Below are 24,177 nucleotides of genomic sequence, written 5' to 3'. Positions count from 1 at the left end.
AATGGACAGGAAACCTGCACATGATGGCACATGTCTTACTCAGAACTGGGGACTTTGAGGCAGGAGGATTAGCTCTTCAAGGCCTGCGTTGGCTACATTGAAACGAGTAATTAAGGGGCCTAGCAATTAAATAAATCTTAAAGTAAATAAGGATATATTACTTAAAGTAAACAGTATATTAGTAGTAAAGGTGACGGGAGACAGGCATACAGCACTGTAGGTAGGCCTGACCTGTGTGAGCTGCAGCCCCGCAGTTATACTGAGGCTCACATATTGGCCTGAGTCAGGGTTCTGAGTGATGGCTGCTAGGCACTGTGGGCACTTGATGCCACTGTACTCTGTACCAATCAACAGCTAAAACAGCTTACCACTGTTTCAGGAAGTAAATGGGCCACTAGTGAGGTCACTCAGCAGGTAAAGGCGACTGTCACCATGCCTGATGACCTGTGAATTCAGTCCCTGGGGCCAGATGATAGAAAGAGAGAACCAGCTCCTATAGCTTGTCCTCTGACCTCCACCCCCACTGTCATTGCCATACACATGTATACAACATGCACACAATCAACCAATAGTAACATTTTTTTTTTTTTTAATTTAATGTCAGTAGCTGGTGACAGAGCCTCACAAGGTCTTCCAGGTGTCTGTATCCATGTGGTTGGGCTATTGCCTGGCCCATGTATGATCCTGTGTTCCTGTGTGGTCAGTTTTTGAATGGGTGCTGGGTGAAGCATCAAAGTGGAGGAGCACTGGCCTGTCCTACTTTCAGGAAACAAGTTGGGGTTCCCAGTAGATGTTGTGCCCTGAGCCAGCCATGCTGGAAGGATGTCAGTGTGGGGGCCTCCTCCCTCCCTAGCCGGGCCCCAGGAGCGTGCATCGCGGCCTCTCTTTGTCGACCTGGGTGCTGGCTGTCCTATTTTACCACTATTGACCCTGAAGGCCATCGAGGAGGGCACGTTGGAGGAGATCGAAGAGGAAGTCCGGCAGAAGAAATCCTCACGTAAGCGCAAGCGAGACAGCGAGGCCGGCTCCTCCACCCCTACCACCAGCACCCGCAGCCGTGACAAGGACGAGGAGAGCAAGAAGCAGAAGAAGCGTGGGAGACCACCTGCTGAGAAGCTGTCCCCAAACCCACCCAACCTCACCAAGAAGATGAAGAAGATCGTGGATGCAGTGATCAAGTACAAGGACAGGTAAGCTGAGGCAGTGGTGGAGGGTTCCTGGGCCGTGTCTGCGAAGCATGGAGAGCAGAGCAACACTGAGGGCTATGTTTTGGTACCTGCCCTCAGAGGGTTTGTGATCTGAAGCAGGGATGCACATAAGTGTCTCTCACCATGACAGGAGAAGAACAGGTGGCAGGATAGAGAAGCAGGCATGTTGTGGTCAGCAAAGTGGCATGTTATGATAGTTGCTGTGTCTAAGGAAGGGCTGGTCTGGAGGCACACGTCCCAGCAGTAGCAGCCGCAGATGCAACTGTTGGTATGATGATGGGTTCTCAGGTGGTGTCTGCGTGACCATGTCTACAGCCTCTGTTTTTCCTGCTGTCTGTCTGGCATCATAGTATTTCTCCCTCTCCCTGTGTCAAGGGTCATTTATATGTTGATAGTTTGTGGACCTTGTCTTGTTTCTTGCTAGGTTCCACTCTTGGAGTGGAGTGTCTGATGAGATTTGGCCACACATGAGGCAGTGAATGTTTTCGGCTATGGCCAAGGCCAACATCAGTCTGTGCTGTTCCTCTGTGGGTGGTGCTGTTGCTTCCCATGCAGCCCTTGACTAGCAGGAGGTGGGAAGTATGACGCTTGGGATTTGCTCACCTTTTCATTGCTTGGTTTCTTAATTTGTGTTTCCAACACACACTGGCCATTGCTTGCCCCTTAATGGAACACAGACAGTGCTCTGTGACTCAGGAAGCAAATTATGAAAGGATTTTGTCATCCAGAGAAAAAGTTAGCAAGTTATGAATCTTCACACCCCATTTGGGAAGAGTCAGCGAGTGAAACAGTTTAGGGATGGTTGTGGTACCTAAATCAGTGAGTGCAAATTGGATGGTGAAATGACTGAGTGGGCAAAGTTACCTGCTACCAAGCCTGATGGCCTGAGTTTGATCCCCAGGACCCACTTCGTGGAAGGAGAGAACCAACTCCTACATGCTGTCCTTTGACTCCACATGCCCATCTTGGCACAGATTCCCCAGCTAGGTCTGAAAAGACAGTGGGGGTGGTTTAAGAATGAGTATCAGCTCCAGTGCTGCCTTTATCTCTCAGGTAGGTTCCACACAGAAAGTAAATAGAGGACTACTGTGTAGAGAGAATAACTTGTTTAAGTATTTATCCTTTTAATTCTGTGTGTGTATGATATTGTGCTTTGACATGCTTGTGGTTTCTAACAATGCTCTTTTGAGGAAACTTAAACTAGAGTGGAGAAGCTTGTTGAAGGTCGATGGGAAAACAAGACAGGCTCCTGGGGTTTTGGATACCACTTGAAAAGACAACCCTTGATCCCTCTTACATCATGAATATCTTGTCCTTTGAAATAGATTATGGTTGTAAAACTCTGAAAGGTAAAACAGTGTTTTAGAAGAAACTACCATCCTTGGATGGCCATCCCTTCAGTGGGACATGGGAGCCATTCATCATTAACGGCTGAGATACTATAGCTCAGAAAGTCAGTTCACCACAGAATGTTCCCTTACTGTTGTAGGATTACTAATGCAGATTCTTGCCAGACTGAGAAGATGAGCTGGTACAAACTTGGACAAGAGGTGTGAAAACATGCCTCTGAAAGGCTTCCTTGGTGTGACCCAGTCACCGTGGGAAAGAGTGCCAAGATTCCTGCATACATCAGAACATCAGGAAGTACACACTAAAACCAGAGTGACTTCTGTGTGATGGTGCCTAGCCCTGGGATGGGATTAGGGGGCGACTACAAGTTTGAGGCTGAAATACAAACAAAAACAAGCAAACAAAAATCCTAAAATTAAATTAAAAATTTTGAAACTAAGAGATAGCCCCCTCCAAGATATCCAAAAATTTGACAGTTGATGACAAGGTCAGGAAGCAACTAAACACCATCCTTTCAGCTGAGCTCAGCTGCATTTTCCTCTCTGTGCTAGTTGTTCTGTCCCAAAAGCCCAGCCCATGTCCATAGCAGCAGGGCTTCAGTCTTCTAGACAGGAATCCATCAACAGAGAATGAACCTTTGGCAGCTGTAACTTAGAGCTCTGGACGCAGGTACTGCTGCCACCAGGAGGGCCTTTACCTGCAGAGCCCTGTGTGCTTCGGTTCAAACCTGATCCATGGTGCTAGACAGTGAGTAGCAGGTCTGTCCAAGTGGGGCCTGACTGGAGAGCTGCCCCAGAGGGACTCTGGGTAGCTAAGAATGTTGTACCTTTATTTCTAGATGTGTATATGACAATAGTAAGGTCATTGATGGTGTGTATCCTTGCCTGGATTTTAGAGCAGTATGTATGAAAGACTTGTTACTTTTACCAAGTAAAGCCAAGTGCCAAGGCCTTGGTTACTTTCAGGAACCAGTTTGTCATTCATGAATTCCATGCCCTACTGAAAATGCTTCCTTCCTCATGTTATTATCCATGACGTAACAGATGACTCATCCAGCAGTAGAACAGAATAGTTTCCAGGGCACAGAAGATGTGATTATAGTCTGGTTAGTAAGGTGGAGACTCTCAGAGTTGCTTTGTCAAGATGGCTCTGTTTGAGAGCCCAGACTCCTTCCTTGTATGTAGTAAAAGTGTGACCTGATGCTGCGCACCTAATGAGGCAGTGACTATACTTACACCTGATCCTGGGGGACAAGATGTCATGGGGCTTGATGCCTGGTTTCTGGGTGACCTCACACCTAGAGTGGACAGTATCATGGAGCCCAGACTCCACAGTGGGGAGGACGTCACAGGATGCCTCTGGGGGTAGTGGTAAGCGCTGGTTGCGTTGGAAGCAGGTCCGTTCACTATAGCATGGGTTGCTGATGGCCAGTCACATGTTACCTAGGGAAAAATAGCCTTGTCTCATTTTTCTGGTCAGATACCTACCTCCTTTGTTAGAGAATTTAAAGAATGGTGTTTAGGTACAACATTGACTCATTTTGTGCAAACACTTAACTAAATTTGCTACTAAGAAGGTAAACAAAGCCGTAAGACAGATAGCACATTGTGAGTTAAGGGAAAGTCTGACTTCATCATGGTAGAAGGATAGAGGTGAAAACGGCCAAGGAAAGTAGTTAACAGGACACCCACAATTCTGGTAATTGATGGAAGGTCAGGGAGCAACTGTACCTTGTCCTAAGTAGCAGCAGCTTCAAGGAGAGTCACGCTTGCAGTTTCTGAAGAGGCATCTCCCCACTGTCCCTCCCTTCTGATGGCATCACAGGCATTGCCAGTTTCACTGCAAATGTTGAGACAGCCAGGGATGCCTGGGCACCCAGGAGTTTTGCTGGGACTTGCTCATGTACTCATGACTGACTACTCACGTGGCTGACCTCTGTCTCCATCACCTCTGCTGGTCGGCCTGACCTGGAGTTACCAGCCTGAATCACAGCCCTACCCCCGGCCCAGAATGGCATTTCAAGGGCTCAGAGGTCACCTTGCAGCACCCAAGGGCAGAGGCCACAGGTTTTTTATGACATAGCTGTCATCCAGAAGGTCGTGAGCCAGCACTGGCTTACGGTGTGGCGGGCTGTATTCAGAAGTCAAGGTCAGTGTCTCTTACCTTGTTACAGGCTGTGCTAGAGAGACCATGGGGAAAGTAGCATCAGACTTTGTTTTTGTTTTCCGTTTTAGACAGAAGCTCACTGTGGAGCCTTGGCGAGCATCACACATTTTTTTTTTTCTTTTAATGTATGGGAATGCTTGCCTGTATATATGTCTGTGTACCGTGTTTGTGCCTGATGGCAGAGCAGAAGAGTGTATAGGAAACCCCTAGAACTGGAGTTTATAGGTGATTGTGAGTCACCATGTGGATGCTGGAAGTTTTGAACCTGAGTCCTCTGAAAAAGCAGCCAGCAGTCTGAACCGTCAAATGGAACATTCAAGAAAAAAACATTTGAACCTTTTGGTTTATTTTATTATTATTATTATTATTATTATTATTATTATTATTATTATTATTATTATTAAAAAGATTTATTTATGTACTTTATGAGTGTTATATTTGCATGTACACTTGCATGCCAAAAGAGGCTATCAGATCCCAGTGTAGATGGTTGTGAGCCATCATGTGGTTGCTGGGAATTGAACTCAGGAGAAGCCAGAGCTCTTAACCACTAAGCCATCTTTCCAGTCCCCTTTTGTTGTTTTGAGGCAAGACTTGCTTTGTAGACTAAGCTAGCCTCAAGTTTAAGGCAGTCAGCTTCAGCCTTCTGAGTGTTGTGGTACAAGTGGGATCTTTTCAGATTGCTTCCAAAAGCCTCTGCTCATATGTGCAGCAAGCTGAGGTACACATGGAGTTACCGCAGTGCTGCTCGCTTTCTTTTCTTTCTTTTTTTGTTTTGTTTTGTTTTTATTTTTTCCTAAGACAGGGTTTGTCTGTGTAGCCCTAGCTGTCCTGGAACTCATTCTGTAGCCCAGGCTGGCCCTGAACTCAGAGGTCCGCCTTCCTCTGCCTTCGGAGTGCTGGTCTATCAGGACATAGATCCATAAGGGTCAGGGCTACTCAGCTGCTTGTAGAGACTGCTCTCCTGCAGTCTCAGTCCTCTGTCCGTGTTAGAGCACTGCCAGACCTGGGAGAGTAAAGCTGTGCCCAGCGCCCTCCCCAGCACAGTATGTTGACTCCACACAACACACTGCAGAAATGAAGTGGGAAGTAGAGGGTTTCACTTTGAAATCAAAACATGCGTGAAAAGTAATGGACTCAGGGGTTGGGGTGTACCTTGTCCTGGCCCATGAAAAAGGGATCTGCATTTGAAGTGCATAGGGGCAGCTTTCAGAGCACTAGAGGGTGCCACCTTGGCCAACTGGCCCAGGGAAAGCCCTCGGCTGTCCCCAGGCTGCAGACCTCCCAGGACCCTTGCTGATGTGTAGACTGTATTCACACTAACACTGGTGCTGAGGTCATGGTGACATGTTTGCCTCACAAGTTGTACACTTTTGGTGATAGGACAAAGGGGCGGTGCTGTCTTCACTGGACACTCCAAGGTGGTGGGCACATACCAACTCTGCCAGGATGAACATATCTGGCCCTATCTTCTCATGCTGGAAGGTTGAAAGTGGCAGATCTTAGAATTTTACTCTATCCCTATGCCTCAGTTTCCATATGGAGAAACAAGACTGAGAGGTCAGGCCTATGGGAAACTGAAGCTGAGTGGGGTGAGGTTTCAGGGCCAGAAATAAACCAGGAATTATCGACATAGCCTGTGACGTCTTAGTGGACCATACTGTCTTCTCCCAGCCCATTCTCAGTGCACAGAGGCAGAGGGCAGATGTTCTTCAGAAGAGAGAGGCCGTGCTGGGAGAAGGGGGGGTGACAACAGCTGTGGCAGACATTGCTTGAGGTACTTCTGAATTAAATCTGTCTTCAGGTGGGGCAAATTAGCCCCAGGGCTTTCCAGCCTCTGGACCTTTGAATGGTATCTGGCCTTGCCATAGCCAGAAGGGCTGGACACATTCCGTCTGGGCATGCTGCCTGCTGGTTCCAGGTGTGAGGCCAGCACCGTGTGTTTAGCACCTGGCCTAGAAGCTGCAGCAGGCTTTGGCCAGGCCACGGGCAGAGCTTACTCTGCAACTGAGTTGTGGAAGACTTGGTCTGCTTCCTTGTCTGGCCGCCTAAGGCCTGTGAGCTCACCTTATAATCTACTTGAAAATGCTCCACCTGTTCTGGTTACAAGGCAGATTTCATCTTACGCTTCATGCCCTGGGCCAAACATTTACACACCGAGGAAAGCAGGCAGTGATGATGAGACCAATGATTAGTCTATAGCTCACAGGCAAACAGGCAGGACTGATAGGGGTGCATGGATTCTGGAGTGGCTGGATCCTTTGCCCTCCTACTCTCTGTCCCCCTGGAGTCAGCAGTAGCCTGTGTCCCTAGGAAGGCCTTTCATTCAACAGAAGGTCCCCAGGTCACACTTGCTAAACCTCTGCATGTGGTATGTAGGCCACCCTCTGTGGCATAATCCCCAAGCCCAGTTACCACAAACTCCCCACGTTGTACTAGATCAGGACAAAGCTCCCAGGGTCCTGATGCCTCAAAAAGAGGATTGAGGAGTCCTTGGACACTGAGATTGCTGCCATAGTTACAGATGGAATGCTGACAAATTCAGTGTGGGCCATCATCCCCTCAGTACTGCAGACAGACTTTGGGCCTCGCTCATCTTGCCTCTAGCCTCAGTCACCTTGCTCCCCTTTGCATCTGTTTCCTAGTCCCCAGGTGACTGCTTGGCATTATTGTGGACCTGGAGTCACCTATTCTATTCTTAGCCTGACTTCCACCAGAGCCAGAGTCAGGATTTCTTTACCAAATGAAGGAGTTCAAGGTTGTGTCCTTTACAGCACTGAGCTCCACAGAAAGTCTTCCAGGCTTCTTCAACCTTAGGCTTAGATTTCACTGGTTTTTTTGTTGTTATTTATTTATGTGTAGATAAGTGCTCTATATGCATGTACACCTACATACCAGAAGAAGGCATCAGATTCCAGTATAGATGGTTGTGAGCCACCAAGTGGTTACTGGGAATTGAACTCAGGACCTCTGGAAGAGCAGACAGTGCTGAGCCATCTCTCCAGCCTGCAGATTCCACTGTTGGCCAGCATGAGATCATAGTAAGAACTTTGTTTCTAGGAAGGGCTGTGCATCCAGTGTCACAGTGTTTGCCTAACGTATACAAGATCCTGGGAAGATTCCATCACAGCACTGAGGAGGTGCATACCCATAAACCTCAGCATTCAAGAAGTGGAGGCAGAAGGATCAGAAGTGAATTCAAGGCTAGTCTGGGACACGTGAGACTCTGTCTTTAAAAGACATACTGGTTAAAAGCACTGTCTGCTCCTCCAGAGGTCCCAAGTTCAATTTCCAGCAACCGCATGGTGCCTCACAACCATCTATACTGGAATCTGATGCCCTCTTCTGCTGTGCAGGTATACATGCGGATAGAGCACTTATATACTTATAAAGATATAAAGAGCACTTATAAAGATAAATACATATTTAAAAAAAAAAAAGACTTGTTGATTTGTTGGCAGTGGTGGTACATGCCTTTAATCTCAGCACTCAGGAGGTAGAGGTAGCTGGATCTCTGAGTTTGGGGCCAAGACAGTTCCAAGAACAAGTTCCAAGACAGCCAGGACCACACAGAGAAACCATTTTCTTGAAAAACCAAAAGGAAAGAAAATACTTAGACAGTAGCTGTTTTTGAATAGCTGAGCTGGTGTGGAGGAAGGCCCTGTCTATATGGTGACAGCATTGTCAAGAGCCCCACCCAGGCTTCAGGCTCCCAAGAGGCCCATAAACTAAATCATCGTCCTCCCTGGTAGGGCCTCAGTAACTGACTCCTGGGCTCTAGATTGTGTCTGTCTGTAGTGGGGCTCCTCTGCCACCTCTGCACATCTTTCTTCCTATGTGCCCATCTCGTCACACTTTGTTCTCATGCCAATAAGTTGTGAACAGAGTGTGTAGTTGGTGACTCATGGCTTATTGTGGCAGGGAGACAGCAGGCAGGCAGGACAGGCTGGGAATGCTGAGAACAACTGCAGAGAACATCTTGTCTGGGTGACCAGTTCAGATCTAGTGGTCTGAGGAGTTGTGGGAACATATTCAAAGTACACATGTCTCTGTCTAATGTGATTGACACTAGGTAGATGCTTCTTCAACAGGACAGTAAGGCCATGTAAATGACTTAAGATCTCTTCAGCCCAGAACATCATGAAGAGAAAGAAATGAATCACAACACCATACATGTTTATTTGCAGCAAGTGTGTCAAGCAAGCCCCCTTCCCCGTGCATGAGCAAAGCCAGATTCTGACAGTGACTGGAAAAGGCTGCAGGGTGTTAGCAGCCTTTAAGGTACTGTTCAGCTTCCCTGTGTATCCTGAAACACAGATCATAGCAGAGATGCCAGGTTGTGGCCTCAGTGCATGATGGTCAAGAAAGGAAAAGAGCTGTAGTGGGTGCCACAGCCTGGGCCCATCCACCTGCTGCCAGCTTGGTGCCTGGCAGGGTTTCCTGTGACCAAGTGCTTCTTCTCCCAATGTGTCTGTCCTGACTTTATTTCTATGGCTGTGGTAAGATACAACTTTAGGGAGAAAAGGGCTTTTTAGCTCACAATTCCAGTTCTTCAGAGCAGGGAAGTCAAGGAGACAAGAATTTCCAACAGCTATTCACATTACATCCACAGTCAAAAGCAGAGCTCCGAATGCACGCATGCTCTCTACTCCGCTCACCCTCTTTGCTCTTACTCAGTCTAGAACCCACACCAGGGAACTGACCACAGTGGAAAGGCCCAGCACTCAGTAAACAGAATCAAAACAGTCTTCCACAGTCATTCCCACCAGCTCACCCGCTCCAAATAGCTCCTCACTTAGATTCTTGCCAGCTGATTTGGGACTCATTTGTCCAAGGTGACAATTAAAACCAGCCATCACGTTGTTCCAGGGAGCTTTTTTGTTTGTTTGTTTGGTTGGCTTTTCTTGTTCATTTTTCGAGACAGGGTTTCTCTATACGGCCTTGGTTGTCCTGGAACTCTCTCTACAGACCAGGCTAGCCTCGAATTCAGAGATTTGCCTGCCTCTGCTCCACAAGTGCTGGGATTAAAGATGTGCACCACCACTGTCTTAACTTTTTTTCTTCCTCTTTCTTTCTAAGACAGGGTCTCACTATGATGTAGACCAAGCTGACCTAGAATTCACAGAGATCTTCCCAAGCACTAGGATTAGTAGAGTTAAAGTAATTCTAATCCTAGTAGAATTTAATTCTACTAGGATTAGTAGAATTAAAGATATGTGCTGGTAGACACAGCTCCAGTACCTGTTAGCAGGAGCAAGACGTGCTACCTGTGACACTCGGCGTGAAGCTACGTCAGTGTAAGGAGAGCCCTTGAGACCAAGCTCAGCCAATCCCTTCACCCAGAGCAACTCCAGGATGCAGAGGTGGCGGGATCATAGGCCCTCTGCTCTGTGGCTGAGCATTGGCCAGTGTTTGCAAGGCTGGTTCAACACCAGCATCACAAGCAAAATGTGGGTGGAGTTAGGAGTACTCTAGGCCAGAAATCTCAGGGTTATGACATTTGCGTCAAGGTAAGGTGTGTGGTAGGTTTTCTTGGAGGTGGCACTCAGTGCTGATGTCAGTGAACAGTCCTGAAGAGCTTAGGAGGCTGTTTAAGTGTGTGAAGAGCTATGATGTATTCACTTCTCACTGGCTAGGAAACTTGGCAAATGGACTTGGAGATTGGGAGGGAGACAACATGATAGTGCATCACAGTTGTGAAGTTTGAGCCCCCAAAGTATGATACTGTTGACTGGCCCAGAGGTCCTTACAGCCTGAGTGCCTTGCCTGTGCACAGTCCTAGGGTCCCACTCACATTTGTGAAAGGGGAAGGGTAGTGTACAGGCCTTTATTCCTCAGTGGTGCTGTTCCTCAGGCCCTCGGGACATGCACCTGTTTTCCTTTCCAGGAAGAGACTCTCATACCATCCATGGTCTGTCTAATCACAACTATCAGCTTCCAAACTGAATTATAACGGAGGGCCAAGATCCCCCCAGGAACTACCTGCCTGTGTGCATAGGGGCAGATAGCAGCAGGGGGTGTTATCGCCATGTGGACTTGCTGCACAAAGGCAAATGGATGCTTGCATGGTGAGCTGTGTGGCCTCACTTGCTCAAAGCAGAATTTTCTATTCAAATGTAGCTGTCATCCAGCAGCTTCACTGCTCATCACAGGATGACAGGGCTCTGAGCTCTGGTGCCAGGTGCCATGTTATAGCCCGGACCAGAATGGCATGAAATGCACTGCAGAGCTGAGAACTGTAACTACTGCTTTGAAGACTTCTAGAAGAGGTGGGTATGATGGGCAGAGCTCTGTGACTTTGAGGCCAGTCTGGGCTATATAGTGAGTTGCAGGCCAGCCAGGTATATGTAGAGGGAGGGACCCAGAATTCAGACAACATTGCTCCTGTTTACAGCCCAGGACACCTCAGGATTGGAGACAGAGAACAGTAAATGTCAGGTGGACAACACAACTTAACCATGAGAGAAGGTGTCGCTGGATGTCGGGCTGGGCATATTAAACAACCCAAGAGACTGGCAATTTTCTCTAGGTCAGTGGTTCAAAACCTGTGGGTCGCAATCCCTTTGAGGGTCACAGATCACGTATTTACAATATAGTTTATAACGGTGGCAAAAATTACAGTAGCAATGAAATAATTTTATGGCCACAATACAAGGAACGGTATTAAAGGGTCGCAGCATTAGGAAGGTTGAGAGCCACTGGCCTAGATGGGCAGCCCCTCCCTGGAAATAATCTCCGCACCACAGGAGAATGGCTGCAGCAGCTTTTGTCATCACCTGGCCTAGTGGTGCAGGAAGCAGCTGAGGGAGAACGGGTTTCCCTTACTTCACAGTTCAGGGACAGTCTGTTTTTGTAGGGAAGATAGTCAGGACAGGAACTAGTCCCATCACACCCACAGTCAACAGCAGAGAGAAATGAATGCATGCATGCATGCCCCCTGCTCAGCTGGCCTTCTCCATTCCTGTCAATTCAGGACTCAACCCAGGGAACAGTGCTGCCCACTTTTAGGCTGGGCCTTCCTGTCTGAGTTAGCACAATGAAGGTAATCTCCGACAGGCATGCCCATGCGTCAGTGTCCAAACTGCCTGAACACCATGGGAAACTTGAGACAAGAAAGTGCACTGAGCAGAGCTGAGGGGGAGGGAACTATTTCAAAACACTCCAGACTCTTCCTTCTGCATTTGAGTTACCTGAATTGAAAAGGGGTGGGATAGCTCTCAAGCAAGCCTGTACACTGGGGACATGCTGAGCTGTCCAGGCTATCCTTGAACTCCTGGGCCCTACCAACTTGGGAAGTTCTAGTCATGCCTGTGCCAGCTGTCTGCAATCAGTGGGAAACGGTTCTTGCTAAAGGTCAGGGTTGAAGGGATCACTGCTGCAATCAGGAGGAGAGCTCTGCTTAGAAAAGTCCACAGCCCGAGCTGGGGCATGTCTAGATTAGGGAGACCTGGCCAGTGCTCTTCAGTAATAAAAAGAAGTTCCCACAGCAGGCATTTGCAAGTACAGGAAGCTAGGCTAAGCCACATCGGTTGCCTGGAGACAGAAGGAGCAGAAGGAGGCTAGTGCTGGATATGTAGCCCTCCAGGAGATGGAGGCTACTTAGTTCCTAGACACAGGTCAGGCATGTCCACGTTCCCATGCTGGATGGCGGAAGCAAGCAGGGACAGGGCTGGAACTTTTCAAGAATGTTTGCTTTCTCAGCAGAGTAAAAGGAGCAGCATACAGGCAGATGCTGTGGTGCAGTGGCAGCTGCTCTGCATGGCGCGTGCCAGGCAGGGAGAAAGCATCTCCTGTCTGGATCTGTGTTCAAGGGACTCTCGAGTACATCAGGGCGTGGTGACCTGCATGCACTGAGAAGAGCACAGGCGGGGGAGGGGCCTCTGGGAGAGAGGGCTTCAGGAGTCAGCCTCCACAACAGGTCTTCAAACTTCTGTGTCACTATCTCCAGAAATGAGGACCAGCTGTGTCCACCATACCAGGATGAGCCCTGATTAGTGGCCTGCTTAGTCACTTAGGTGTCTTTTCCTTTTTGTGGTGCTGGGATGGAGCTCTGGTCTGCTGTGTGCTAAGCAAACTCTACCTCTGAGTTCCACACCCAGCCTTTTGGAATGCTCCTTAAAATACGTTTGCTTTTCTGTATTTTGATGATAGTCACTGCCTATTTTTCACCCTAACTCATTATCTACCTCTACCTCCTAACATTTTTTTTTTTTTCATATAACCCACCAAGACCAATTTGTGCTGACCGTGGACTCATATTTATGAGACATCCACTGGAACATGGTATTCAGTTTGTTGGCTTTTTGAGAGAAGGTCTCACTGCATAGCATTGGCTGGCTTGAAAGTCGCTACGTAAGCCAGGCTAGCCTCAAAACTCATAGAAACCCTCCTGCCTCTGTCTCTTGAGCACTGGAATTAAAGGTATATACCAGCACCCCAGCCTATTTGACATTTTGGTTTTTTCAAGATAGGTTGGCTGTCCTGGACTCCCTTTGTAAGCCAGGCTGGCCTTGAACTCACAGTGATCCGTCTGTCTCTGCCTCCCCGAGTGCTGGGATTAAAGGTATGCACCACTATGCCCAGCTACCCCAACCTATTTTGAATTTAGGGTTTTGGGAGTTATTTGTTTTGGTTTTGTGTGTCTGTCTACGTTTGTGTGTGTGCATGTGGTTGGTTTGGTTGGTTTTGAGGGTTTCTCTCTGTAAACGAAGCTGCCCTGGAACTCTCTGTAGACCAGGCTGGCATCAAACTCAGAATTCCAGCTGCCTCTGCCTCCCAAGTGCTGGAATTAAAGGCATGTGCCACCATGCCTGGCTGGAGTTAGGGTTTTTTAAGAAGAGTGAAGTTGAAGGTCCTTCTTGGCTACACAGCAAGTTGGAAGCCAGCCTGAGCTGTGTGAGAAAGAAGAAAGGTAGTTGGGAATGCAAATATGCTGGTGAAGTGGCACTAGAGCTCAGTGTCACAAGGACCCCCTCCAGCTTCTTGGCTCCACTTGGCCTGGCTTCCTCTCCCCACTCATTGGCTTGTCCTGCCATTTGGGAGCCTGAGGGGCTGAGAAACTGTGGGTCAGGTGGTTGGCCAGGCCAGGGAACAGGTGCATCCTGGTTCTCTCCCTCTGCTGGTGGTTGTGGCCCCACCTGCTCCTCTTGGGTGCAAAGCCTGCTTCCACTACTTGGTACAGGGGCCACTAAGGTGAGCACTTCAGGATCAGGAGTCAAGACGGCTGCCAGGGTGGTCCCACACCACATTGCATCCTTGGAGGAAGCAGAACCTAGGACACAGCTGTGCTCATCCTTGTCATTCTGGGGTTTGTGCTAAGTGCTGTGGCCTCAAGAAGGAACCTGTCCTGCTCTTCATATATAAAAAGTAGGATGAGATCGGTGTGGTGGCACACATCTTTAATCCCAGCGCTTGGAAGGCAGAGGCAGGCAGATCTCTGAATTTGAGCCCAGCCTGTTCTACAGAGTGAGACTACTGATGGGAAGGAGAGTGGCCTAGACAGATGTATGTGCCCTAGGAGTGGCGGCATGACGCTCCTTCCAGGGCTAGGCTGAGATGTCACCAGACTTCACACACACCCCGCCAATGCCTGTGTGAACCTGGCCTGTCTGCATAGTGAGACGCTTGTCTCAGAAAGATTAAAGAACCACCAGGTCTTTAAACTGTCATCCTCTGCTCTTGTGTGGTGGTGCAGTGTCTCTCTGGCGTGATGGACTAACGCCTGGAGTGACACACACCATGTCGCCTTGCAGCAGTAGTGGACGTCAGCTCAGCGAGGTGTTCATCCAGCTTCCCTCGCGCAAGGAGCTTCCTGAGTACTATGAGCTCATCCGGAAACCTGTGGACTTCAAGAAGATCAAGGTGCGCGGGGCCAAGAATCTGGGGCTGTGGGAGGACAGCCCCGTGAGCCCAGCAGTGACAGCATGGGCACGCAGGGGGCCATGGGTGCCCAGAGTTAGACCGCCCTCCCCCTCCTTACAGGAACGCATCCGCAACCACAAGTACCGCAGCCTCAATGACCTGGAGAAGGATGTGATGCTGCTGTGCCAGAATGCACAGACATTCAACCTTGAGGGTTCCTTGGTGAGCACCCGTGTGCCCCCATCATGCCACCTGCCCTTCACCCCTCTACAACTAATGTGTTGTGTTTGTTTGATTTGGACAATTTGGGCTGCTGCGCTATTGCTGAGAGCAGTGTCCTCTTCCCTAGTAGTATAAGGTCCCACAGGCAACTGCCTACCAGCCAGGGTGGCTGTCTCGCACTTGATTTTTATTTTCATATGCATGGCTGCTTTGCCTGAAAGCGTGTCTGCACTGCATTTGTGACTGGTGTCTGCAGAGGCAGAAGAAGGAATTGAATCTCCTGGAGCATTACAAGTCACTGTGAGCACCACAGTGCAGATGCTGGGAACCGAGCCTGGCCCTCTACAAGAGCAGCGGTGCTCTTAGCTCTGAGCCAGCTCTCTTCCAAGTTTGTCTTTAGTTCTGTACAGACTCTTAAACGACTTTCTACACCAGGTGTCCTTTTCTGTCACTAAATGCCCAGCAGTAGAGCCCATCCTGCCTCTGGCAGAGTCCTCTCACCTCTTGAGGGGGTGGCTTCCAGGACAGGGATTTTCCTTTGTTAGGTCAAGGTAACACCATGCCAACAGGATTGCGTGTTTCTAGCACCATTCGTCTTTGTAAACGTCATGGCCTTGAAAAGTGCTCAGTGAGCGAGAAACTGTGGCCAGCACACAAACCTCCCAGCCCTCGTCATCCAGGAAAGGTTGTGGGTGGCCTTGCTGAGCAGCAGGGCTCCAATAGAGAGCCACATGAGCCCTGTGTCCTTGCAGATCTATGAGGACTCCATCGTCCTGCAGTCTGTCTTCACCAGTGTGCGGCAGAAAATTGAGAAAGAAGATGACAGTGAAGGCGAGGAGAGTGAGGAGGAGGAAGAGGGCGAGGAGGAAGGCTCTGAGTCTGAGTGTGAGTACAGATAGGAGACAGAGAGCCTGCGAGAAGCTCCCAGCCAGCTGTTGCCTCACCTAACAGTGTCCTTTCTTACTGCCCACAGCCCGCTCTGTCAAGGTCAAGATCAAACTGGGCCGCAAGGAGAAGGCCCAAGACCGACTCAAGGGGGGCCGGCGGCGGCCAAGCCGAGGATCCCGGGCCAAGCCAGTCGTGAGCGATGATGACAGTGAGGAGGAACAGGAAGAGGTAAGGTCATTGTAGCCTTTAGCTAGGCCATACCTCACCCTAATCAGTTCACACACAGTCCAGACCAATCTGTGACCTAGGCCGCAGTGATGTGCCTAGTTTTGGTAGCACCCAGGCTTCCGAGCAGTGGTCTTTGGGCTTCTGGTGCAGCCTGCAGAGCAGCTCGGCAGGACAGGAGAGGACAACCACGAGCACTGTGATTACCGGGACATGTGTTGCCATGGGACACAGGCAGGGTCCTCGGGCTTCTTCTCTGGCTTATATGGGACAGTGACTGCATAAGACCTGTGAGTTAAAAATGAAGAGAACGGCTGCTGTGACACACATCTTTAATCCCAGCAGTCAGGGAGGCAGAGGCTGGTGGATTGCTATGAGTTCAAGGCCAGCCTGGTCAACAAAGTGAGTCCAGAACTACACAGAGAAACCCTGTCTCAAAAATAATAATAATAAAATAAAATGGTGGCTCACAACTACATACAACCCCAGCAGCAGCGTATTTCAGGCCTCCGGCCTCCAGGGGCATTGCATGGCATACATACGTATGCCTACACAGACACACACCTCTCCACTAGATAATTGAAAACAAAAGTAGCCAAGTGTGGTGCTGTGCACCTTTATTCACAGCAATCACGAGCAGGCAGCTGTCTGACTCCCGGGCCAGCTTGATGGGTTTAGCAAGTTCCAAGCCAGCCAGAGCTATGTAGAGACCTTAATGGGAGAAAAACAAAAACAAAACTTTCTTGTTTGCTTATTTCAGATTTATCTGTTGTTTTTATATAGAGATATTTTGCCTCCGTGTATGTATGTGTGCCACATGTTTACCTGGTGATCATGAAGGCTAGAAGAGGGCATTGGATCTTCTGGAACTGGAGTTACAGGACGTTGTGAGCTACCATTTGGGTTCTGGGAACTGAACTCAGGTCCTCTGTAAGAGCAGCCAGTTCTCTTAACCACCGAGCCGTTTCTTTTGCCCTAAAAATATATCTTAATAGTGACTGCAGGCATAGTGGTGCACACCTGTGACCCCAGGACCTAGAGGTAGCAGCAGGGAGATCAGGAGTTAATTACCGTCCTTGGTTGCAAAGCAAGTTTGGGGCCAGTCTGGGCCTTATTAGACAACTACCAAAATGGCAGTCAGAAGACAGAACACATGTTCATACTCAGAATGGCTATAATGAGCCAGCTGCCTCTTGGAGGGTTCCATGGTGACTTGTCCTTCAACCCTGTTCCTTTCCCATACAACAGGCACAAGGGGAGCAGGGCTGCCGTGGTGCAGGGCAGGGTCCAAGTTGTGGTGCTGTTTTTTCTGTATCATGATAATTTATTCCCTCAGATCCAAGATCCATAGGCCCTTCCACGACACTGGAAACACCATGGACTCAGGACCATGCCTAAGCAGCAGCCTACTCACAGCCTGTCTCCCTGTTCTTCCAGGACCGCTCAGGAAGTGGCAGTGAGGAAGACTGAACCAGACATTCCTGAGTCCTGACCCCGAGGCGCGCGTCCCAGCCGAGATGGAGTAGCCCTTAGCCGTGATGGGTAGCACCAAATGTAGTTTCGGACTTGGAGAACTGCACACATGCAATCTTCCACATTTTTAGGCAGAGAAAAATAGGCTGTCTGTGGGCCCTGGCCTGGCCCGGCTCGAGTCTCTACCAGCATTAACTGTCTAGCGAGGGGACCTCTTGGGAGCACCATCCACCTTCCGGGCCCCGGTCACTGTAGCTCAGCGTGGATGCATGCGCGTGCCGTCCACTCCTTGTACTGTATCTTACTGGACAGGGCCGACTCTCCAGAGGCTCACAGGCCCCGCGGGTATGTCAGTGTCACTGGAGTCAGACAGTAATAAATTAAACCAAGGACAAACCACCGCTGGCCTCCCTGTACTCCTTGCTGTCGGTAGGACCTGGAGCCAAAGAGAAGAAAGACCTTTAGGAACTGGGCCTAGCCTGTGGGCCAAGTGCTGCCATGGGAGAAGTACAGGTTGGGGTTTGCATCCCCACCACCGACACATGCCAGGCAAGCCAAATCAGCACGCCGTGGAGTCAAGGGAAAGCCTCCATCTCAATATATGGTGAAAAGCAGTCAAAGATGACACCCAGCATCCCCCTCTGGCCTCTGCGTGCATGTATACAAACTGAACACGCATACACACACTGCTGTACACACATCCCCAAGGGGGAGGTTCATGATTTGGGCTGGGGTGAAGTGTCTGCAGCGCAGCCTCCAGCACAGCCCAGCCGTCCTGTGCGCTAAGGTGGAGGAGAGAGGAGCTGCAGGCTCTCCGACCAGCATGCCAGGGCAGCGACAAACGAGACCTTGCCTCAAATGAGCCAGAGCCCACACCGATACTGCTCTCTAACCTCCACACACACACCTTCACTTACGAACTGTACGTACCATATACAAAGCTTGTTTAAATTATTAGACATACTTTGTGTTTTGCCTGCATGTAAGTATGTGGACCTGTACCATGTGCATTTCTAGAGCCTGTGGAGGTCAGAGGAGGAGGGCGTTGTCTCCTGGAATTGCAGTTACATGATGTGGGTGTTGGGGACCAAACCCTGGTCCTTTGCAACAGTGTAGGAACTCTTGACCTCTGACTTTGTGCAGTCCACAAAACAAATCTTTTAAAATAAGAAAGGAAAAACTAGGCCTTAGCTTGGCCCTGGGCCGTTAAGCCACAGTTCTGGCTGCAGCCATTCCTTTGTCTCCACTTCCCCTTTCCTGTCCAGCCTTTGCTGTTCCACCTGTAGCTCTGTTGGGAGCTACGGTTGTGTTACAGCGCTGAGAGGAAGCTCTCCCAAAGTGTTACAGCTCTACTCCAGTGGGGAAAACCACAGACACAAGACATTGGTTGGGAGGGGAAGAAGAGGATGGCTGCAGAGGCCGGAAGATCTCTGTGATTTCAGGGCCTGCATAGTCAATTCCGGGATAGCCAAGAGGTCATAGGCCCTGATTTAAAAAAAAAAAAAAAAAAATTGTTTTTTGTTTTTTGTTTTGTTCTGGGGCCAGGCATCATAGTACACACCTTTAATCCCAGCACTCAGGAGACAAAGGCAGCTGGGCTTATTTGTTTTTGTTTTTTGAGATAGGGTCTCTCTGTGTAATAGCCTTGGCTGTCCTGGAACTCTGTGTAGACCCTGCTGACCTCAGACTCATAGAGAGATATCTGCCCCTTTCTCCCAAGTTCTAGATTAAAGGTATACCCTGTACTCCAGGCTGACCTTGAACTCACTATGTAGCTCCATCTTGCTTTGAACTGATGATCCCAAATGCTGAGATTATCAAACCTGGCTAGTTCAGTTTCCTGGTATTCTGGAATAAGACGCCAGTTTCAATTGTAGGCTTTAATCCTAGTACTTGGGAGGCAGAGGCAGGCAGGTATAAAACTCTGGGTCTGAGGCCAGCCTGGTCTACAGACTGAGTTCCAGGATAGCCAGGCTACACAGAGAAACCCTGTCTCCGGAAAAGGAAGAAAAAAAAGTTCTAGGGACTGGAGAGAAGGCTCAGCAATTAGAAGGACTTGCTGCTCTTCCAGAGAATCCAAGTTCCATTTCCAGCACCCACAGAAAGGCTCACAACCATCAGTTACTCCCATCGCAGGGGATCCAGTGCCCTTTTCTGGCTCTAGGTACACACACACACACACACGTGCAGGCTTGGTGGTGCATGCTTTCAGCCCTGCAGACAAGATACCTTTGCATTCAAGGAGAGCCTGGGATACATAAGAACCTGTCTCAAAAATAAGTAAAATATCCTAAACCTGGCTTGGTGGTGCAGGCCTATAATCCCAGCATTCAGGGAGTCAGAGGCAGGCAGATGTCTGTGAGTTCGAGGCCAGCCTGATCTACACAGAGAATACCTGTCTCGAAAATTAAATGTCCCAGGGAGCAGAGAGATGACCTAGCAAGCGAAGGTGCTTACTTCCAAGCCTAACATTCAGAGTTTGATCTGAAGAGCCTCGGTGGTGGAAGGAGAGGTCCAACAGCCCTCAAGTTGTGCCCTTGCACTGAAAACACCAATTTTGTTTGTTTTGTTTTGTTTTGCTGTTCCTGCAGAGGGCCCGGGGGTCAGTTTCCCTCACACACATGACAGGTAGCTCACAACTGCCTGTAACTTTGAGTTTTGTGGGAGCTAACACCTTCTGGCCTCCGGCACCAGGCAGGCACATGGTACACATGCAGGCTAACTCATGTACATAAAATAAAAATGAATAAGTGTTTTTGAATTGTGGTCTAGCAAGCTGGTGTCAAGGGTAATGGCACAGCCTTACCTGACAACCAGAGTTTGGCCCCTCCAGGGCCCACATGGTGACGGGAACACCAACTCCCTCCCACAAGTTGTTCTGACCTTCACATGTGAGCCTCCTACACACATTAAATACATATATCCATACATGTATGCATACATGTAAAAGTGAGTCCTTTATAAGGAAAGTAAAACAGACCAAAGAGAAGTTATAATAATATTGTTCATTATAAACAGCAAAGTCCAAAATGACCCCAACAGCTTCTATGTGACCTTTCATCTCTCCAGTCAGAAATCTGGAGCTGGTGGACTGGTGGCACATGCCTTTAATCCCAGCACTCAGGAGGCAGAGACAGGCAAATCTCTGAGTTCAAGGCCAGCCTGGTCTACAAGGCAAGTCTAGGACAGCCAAGGCCATACAGAGAAACCCTGTCTCAAAAAACTAAAATTCAGAAGGCTGGAGCTATTGCTTCAATGTCAGAAACCAGCTCCCGTGTCTGTTTCGCAGCACAGCAACCATACATCCAGCACTTAGTGGCCTCAAGAGCCGCCGTCGTCCCAGCTGCTCTGTGATGCGGGGTCCCTTCCCTTTTGCTGTACCTGTACACATTGCTCCTCTGTGCTGTTGGCTACACAACTGAGTGGCCATTTTGTGCGAGGCTAGAATCTCCATTCCTTCTCATCTGAGAGGCGAGAAGCTAGGCTTGGTTTTAGAAGAAAGTAAAATGACCCAACACAGGCTCCAGGCACACATACACGATTCGGCTCACATGCACAGGCAGCTGTCATGGGGACACGGGCCATGTGATGACAGGGCAGCAAGACTGCCTAGTCCCTAGCTGCCCTTTGACTGAGGCTGGTAACAGCCCCTTCCGGCCCCACCCCTGCTGGCCCCACTTGGTGCCTGAGCCTTCTGGATTGGATCCCAGAGTCTAAGGGATTCTGTCCATTTCAGGGGTGGTACAGGCGGGGCCCTTCTCCAAGACTGGGATCCAAGCCTTGGTTTCAGGGGTGCTCAGGAGTTGGCGCTGCCTCTGGGATGGGGAAGAGATGTGGGTTACAGAGCATACCCAGAGATGGGGAAAACCCTGTTGACACAGGGAGGCACACCAGGTGCTGATTGAGTTCTCTAGCTCGGTTGCTAGGGCAATGGCAGCAGAGATGGCATTAGCAGGTTACTTCCCACCCCAGGTGTTCCGCTGAAACTCACTCCAAACCACAGTGAAGTCTCCAGTTTCTCCTCCTTCTTAAGTCCAGGCAGGCTTCAGCACCGAGAAGGTCAGAAGTGACACAGACTGCTCAAGGCAGGTCAGCAGACCCGGGCCACCTAGTGTGCGAAGACCTGGGCTCTGCTCCAGCGTTACATAGACTTGTCCTCTGATATCCACCAGCACCATCACAGGCGCCCAACAAAAGCTCTGCTCAAAGCAACGTTCCCAACCAGAGTTGAGTTGTTTTCTAGACTCTGATAGAACACGCCTTCAGTCCCAGCACTCAGGAGGCAAAGGCAGGCGGGTCCCTGTGAGTTGGAGGCCAGTCTTCTATACAGAATGACTTTCAAGCTAGAATTACATACTGAGACCCTGTCGCAGAGACAAAAATAGGGCTAGCAAGATGGCTCAGGCAGGTGAAGGAGCTTGCCGCCAACTTTGACCACCTGAGGTCAGTCTCCAGGACCCACAGGTGAAAACAACAACAACGGATTCCCAAAAGTCCTCTGATGTGAGCAGAGAAGGGTGGGAAGATTAAAGAAATGCCAAAGTATATTTTCTTAAAAAGGAGCAAAGATTGGTCTGTGGCAGCAGGCACCCTGAGCAGAGCAGTGACCACCAACCCTTCGTGATTTCACACAGCAGCTCCAGGAGAACTGGGGACTGAGCCCTTGGCAGTCAGGGTCACCTAGGCTCTCTGTACACATCGAGAGATGTTGCCTGCCAAGCTGGCAACTGATGCTTATTCTCCTTGGTTTCCTGTTGTTGTCAGGCTTAGCAGGATTGACCAGATGGCTCAGGCTGTGTCCCCTTTGATCCTGAGCCCCCAGGTTCTTCATAGTTGATGAAGGGGAAATGCAAAGCCGAGGATACCCACGTGCCTTGGAGATATCCATAAATCAACCTTCTCAATCACAGTAGCTACATAAGACCATTACAGCCCTGTATAGAACTGCATAGGCGAGCCGAGCGCAGTGGCACACGCCTGTAATTCCAGCACTCCAGGAAGCAGATCTCTGAGTTCAAGGCCAATCTGGTCTACAAAATGACAGCCAAGACTACACAGAGAAACACTGTCTCAAAAAACAAAACAACAAAAAACCTATGCAAACTCTCATCCTCCTGGCTCTCTAGCCAACATGGCTCACAGGCAAACATGCCCTTTCCTGGTAGCCTGCGGCAGATGGATATCCATCTGCAAGGCATCGAAGTCTCCCTGCCCAGGGCACTCATCGGCCATGTGAACAGTCAGTAAAAGAGTACCTGACCTCGGTTGGTTTACCCATGCTGGTGTCTGAGAGTTCTTACCCCTTCCACTTCCTACTCTATTCAGACTCCTACCCCCGCATCTCCCTCCTAGCCAGCGCATTCCCCCCTTTCTGAGACTCCCACTCCTGAGTCCCCAGAGACCCCAGGAGGCACCTGAGGCAGAGCAGGTCTCTCTTCTGCTCAGGAACTATGGCTCCCACCTTAGCCAGGATCGAGGCCAGCAGCCGCCCTGTGGCTCACTAGGGTGGGCTAGGGCAGCATCATTTCTTTGATCCATGTCAGTGCTTTGGGGGGTTGGACATTTGTTCACCTCATCCCAGCAAGATGTGTGTTAGGGCTTAAGGACTCTGGATATGGCATGTCAGGACAGGGGAGAAGCTGGAGGATTTGTCTTTTCCCTTCAGCCTTCTCCACTGAAGCAGACAACCTGTCTAAACATCACCCTAAAGACAAATCTCTGGGCGTGCCTATGAGAGAGTTTCTGGATGAGTTTCACTGAGGTAAGACACGCCACTCTAATGTGGGTGGCACCATTCCATAGGCTGGCATCCTAGACTGAAGAGAAACAGAAGGCAGCTGAGAAGCATTTACCTCCTGCTTCCGCCGTCATGGCATCCTGCCATGATGGCCCGTATGCCCTCGGTGGTGAACTCTGCCCTCCGCCCCTTGGTGGCCTTTGTCTGCATTCAGGCAGAAAGGATCCACTCAGCTCTCCCCCTAGCACTGCTGAGCAAAAGCTCTCAGACCTCACAGGTCACAGGAGATGTTAGTGGGCCCCCTCCCCGATATCCAGAGGGGAAAAATGTTCTTATCTTCACAGAGGCAGGAATGCAGAAGAAAGCCAGGGCTCTCAGGCCTTGCACAACCCTGACTCATCCCCTTTGATCTTGGCTCTGTGAGGCCAGGCCCTCAGCAGCCCACAGCCTGCCGCATGCGTGCGGGTTCCACAGGGGTTTGAGGTGCGGCCGCAGAAGCCTCGGGCTCTGAGTTTTGTTCCTGAAACCCACATCAAGGCAGAAGGACAGAACCAACTGTAAAACGTTGTTCCCTGACCACCACCACCACACACACACACACACACACACACACACACACACACACACGAACTGTGGTGTCTGTTTACTCAGACTATCATAGCCATCAACAACTCTATATTTTCATCATTGGTAGGAATGGCGCCGTGCAACTAGTTCAGCTGCTCCGGAGGCTGCCTCAGCCTTAGGAGATCCAGCCAGGCTGGGTTACAGAGCAAAAGCCCACTGGAAAGGGCTGCAGAGTTGGCTCAACAGTGAAGAACACTGGCTGTTCTTCCTGGAGACCCAGACTCATTCTCGGCACCCACACGGTGGCTCACAACGGTCAAACTCCACTTCCAGAAGACCCCAGGCCCTCTTCTGACCTCTGAGGGAACCAGGTGAAAGACCCCAGCCTCACACTAAGTTAAACATAGCTAATGCCATTTTGTGAGACACCACTGTTTTGTAAAACTCTGAAGGCCAGATGAGAAACTGGAAAATTACTGA

At 49.7% G+C, this 24,177-nt stretch overlaps 1 protein-coding gene across 1 annotated transcript in view; it reads left to right on the top strand.

The window, feature by feature from the left end:
- Nucleotides 1-17,792, top strand: part of Smarca4 (SWI/SNF related, matrix associated, actin dependent regulator of chromatin, subfamily a, member 4) — a 46,107-nt gene extending 28,315 nt beyond the window's left edge. Inside the window, exons 16-21 of the mRNA XM_055601491.1 lie at nucleotides 937-1,190; nucleotides 14,480-14,585; nucleotides 14,706-14,807; nucleotides 15,560-15,692; nucleotides 15,781-15,923; nucleotides 17,358-17,792. Coding sequence (XP_055457466.1) covers nucleotides 937-1,190; nucleotides 14,480-14,585; nucleotides 14,706-14,807; nucleotides 15,560-15,692; nucleotides 15,781-15,923; nucleotides 17,358-17,390 — 771 coding nt within the window. The 3' untranslated portion in view covers nucleotides 17,391-17,792. The remainder of the gene's footprint in view (nucleotides 1-936; nucleotides 1,191-14,479; nucleotides 14,586-14,705; nucleotides 14,808-15,559; nucleotides 15,693-15,780; nucleotides 15,924-17,357) is intronic.
- Nucleotides 17,793-24,177: the final 6,385 nt, after the last annotated feature.

The sequence above is a fragment of the Psammomys obesus genome, unplaced genomic scaffold (genome assembly GCF_907164565.1).
Source record: "Psammomys obesus unplaced genomic scaffold, mPsaObe1.curated_primary_1811, whole genome shotgun sequence".
NCBI classification, from domain to species: domain Eukaryota; kingdom Metazoa; phylum Chordata; class Mammalia; order Rodentia; family Muridae; genus Psammomys; species Psammomys obesus.
This window is presented reverse-complemented; position numbering and strand designations above follow the sequence as displayed.